The 2,498-nt window shown below is 69.3% G+C and overlaps 1 protein-coding gene across 2 annotated transcripts in view; it reads left to right on the forward strand.

Moving 5' to 3' along the window:
* Window positions 1-47: 47 nt before the first annotated feature.
* The window catches only part of MCL1 (MCL1, BCL2 family apoptosis regulator), a 5,811-nt gene continuing 3,360 nt past the window's right edge, over window positions 48-2,498 (forward strand). For both annotated transcript variants that reach the window (XR_003532401.1, XM_027672608.1), the window contains exon 1: window positions 48-720. Coding sequence is in view for 1 of the 2 variants with exons in the window: in XM_027672608.1 (XP_027528409.1) it covers window positions 114-720 (607 nt within the window). In the remaining variant the exon portion in view is untranslated. The remainder of the gene's footprint in view (window positions 721-2,498) is intronic.

Genomic DNA, 2,498 nt, shown 5'->3' on the forward strand with positions numbered 1-2,498 from the left:
GGGCCGGTCCCGGGCCGGTCCCACCCCCTGTGCCGGGGCCGCCCCCGCTCCACGTCACCGCCGCTCCCCGATAAAAGGGCGGCGGCGGGCTCGGCCCGCCCGCAGCGGGCGCCATGTTCTCCCTCCAGCCCAGGGCCGTGCTCGGCTTCAACCTCTACTGCGGGGGCTCGCCGGCCTTGGCCCCCGCGGCGCCGCCGCCGCCGCGCCCGGAGCCCTCGGCAGGAGCCGCTTCAGGAGCCGCCTCAGGAACCGCCGCCCCGGCCGGAGCCGCCTCAGGAGCCGCCGCCGCCGCCTCAGCCGAGCGAGCCCCCCCCGCTGCCGCCGCCTGCCCCCCCCGCTCGCTGATTGGCTGCGGCGCCGCGCCGCGCGCGCTGATTGGCTGCGGCGCGGCTCTTTGGCGCCCCGAGCAGGAGCTGGACGGCTGCGACCCCGAGGCCGAGAAGGGCCCTCCCGAAGAGGAGGAAGGGGGCAATTCCCTGCCCGGAACCCCCCCGGGACCCCCCGACCCGCTCCGGCAGGACACGCTGGAGCTCATCGGCCGCTACCTGCGGGAGGCGGCGGGGGAGGCCTCGCCGGCCGGCGGCAAAAAGCTGTTTCCCGGGCTGCTGGGTGGGCCCGGCCGGCCCGGATCGGCGGGGGAGGCCGTGATGGAGAAGGCGCTGGAGACGCTGCGGAGGGTCGGGGATGGGGTCATGAGGAAGCACGAACTCGCCTTTCAAGGTGGGTGACGGGGCCACGGCGGCCCCGAGCCTCCACCCGGCGGGGCGGGAGGGGATGGAGGGAGGGTCCGGGGGACGAGCCACGGACCCCGGTGCCGGTACGGGGGGGGATTTGGGGGGCTCTCCCCTGTGAGAGGGGGCACAGGGAGGGGTGGTCCCGGGGTCGGGAGTCCACCCCCGGAGCCCCTCGGGGTCGGGGATCCATCCCCCCGAGCTTCTTGGGGTCGGGGGTCCACCCTTGGGGTTGAGGGTCCGCCTTCGGGGTCGGGGATCCATCCCCGAAGCCCCCCCGGTGTCGGGGGAGCTCCCCGGGGTTGGGGGTCCACCCTTGGGATCAGGGGTCTCCCCCGTGGTTGGGGGAGCCCCTCGAGGTTGGGGATCCCCCCCCGGAACCCCTGTGGTTGGGGGAACCCCCCGCAGTCGGGGGTCCACCCTTGGGGTCAGGGCTCTCCCCCGTGGTTGGGGGAGCCCCTTGGGGTCGGGGATCCACCCCCCGGAGCCTCTTGGGGTGGGGGATCCACCCTTGGGGTCGGGGGTTTCCCTCCGTGGTTCGGGGAGCCCCTTGAAGTCAGGGATCCACCCCTGGAGTCCCCCGGGTCGGGGGTCCACCCTTGGGGTTGAGGGTCCACCTTTGGGATCGGGGGTCCATCCCCGAAGCCCCCCCGATGTCGGGGGATCTCCCCGGGGTTGGGGGTCCACCCTTGGGGTCGGGGGTTCCCCCCGCTGTATGGGGGAGCCCCTTGGGGGCACCTTTGGAGCCGGGCGGGGTAATTCCCGGGATGTTGAGCCCCGGGTTTGGAATGAAGGGTTAAATAAAAGGCAACCGAGAGGAGATTAAAAAAAATGAAACCGAACTTTGCCCGGCTGGGAGGAGGAGGAGGAGGAGGAAAAGCCGCCGGGGGCCTGTGCGGGGCAGATAATCTGGTTACAGATTAGCCCTCGGGTCCAGAATCCAGGAATTCCTTAGTTCGGGAGTTTGGAATCTTCCCACCCCCGGTTTAGGGTTTTATTTGGGGGTTGGAAAATTCTGGGTGATGCGCTCAGGGGGTCACAGAGTCATGGCATGGGTTGGGTGGGAAGGGACCTTAAAGTCACCCAGTGCCACCCCCTGCCCTGGGCAGGGACCCCTTCCCGCATCCCAGGCTGCTCCAAGCCCAGCCTGGGACACTCCCGGAGATCCAGGGGCAGCCGCAGCTTCCCTGGAAAACTGATTTCCATGGATTGAACCCCCGGTGCCCGTATCCTGGGGGCGAACTGGGAGCGAGACGGGACCCCCCGGGCCCGGTTTTTGGGGGTCTTGGGCCGAGCTTTGGGGGGCTGCGCTCCCTCCTGTGCCCAAAAAACGGGGAGGAAGGACCTAAAAAAAACGCATCCAAAGCTCCACTTCCAGTGGGACAGTTCCCAATTCCCGGACGTGCCTGTGGAATGACTCGGGGGAGGAAGGAATGTCCGGGAATGTGACGTTCTGGTGCTTTCCTGAGCAGGAGGAGGAGGAGGAGGAGGAGGAGGAGCTGCTCTGGGGAGGTTTCCTGCGAGTTTGAGCAATAACAAGCGGCGCCTTTCGGTTTCGCAAGGGCTCGGGGCTCGTCCTGGGAGGGCCCTGCCGGGAATTGGGCTCTGCCCGCCCCTAAACCCGGTTTAACGAGCTAAACCCGCCCCTAAACCCGGCTGAACGAGCGGGGAGAGGCGCCGGGTGGGCGGCCTTGGGTCCTGTCCCAGGGGTTGGGCTCAGCCCAGGGTCAGATCTGACACAGAAAACCTTGAGACAGGGAGTGTGAC

This window comes from Neopelma chrysocephalum, unplaced genomic scaffold, assembly GCF_003984885.1.
Source record: "Neopelma chrysocephalum unplaced genomic scaffold, ASM398488v2 Primary Assembly neopelma1_97441, whole genome shotgun sequence".
NCBI classification, from domain to species: Eukaryota; Metazoa; Chordata; class Aves; order Passeriformes; family Pipridae; genus Neopelma; species Neopelma chrysocephalum.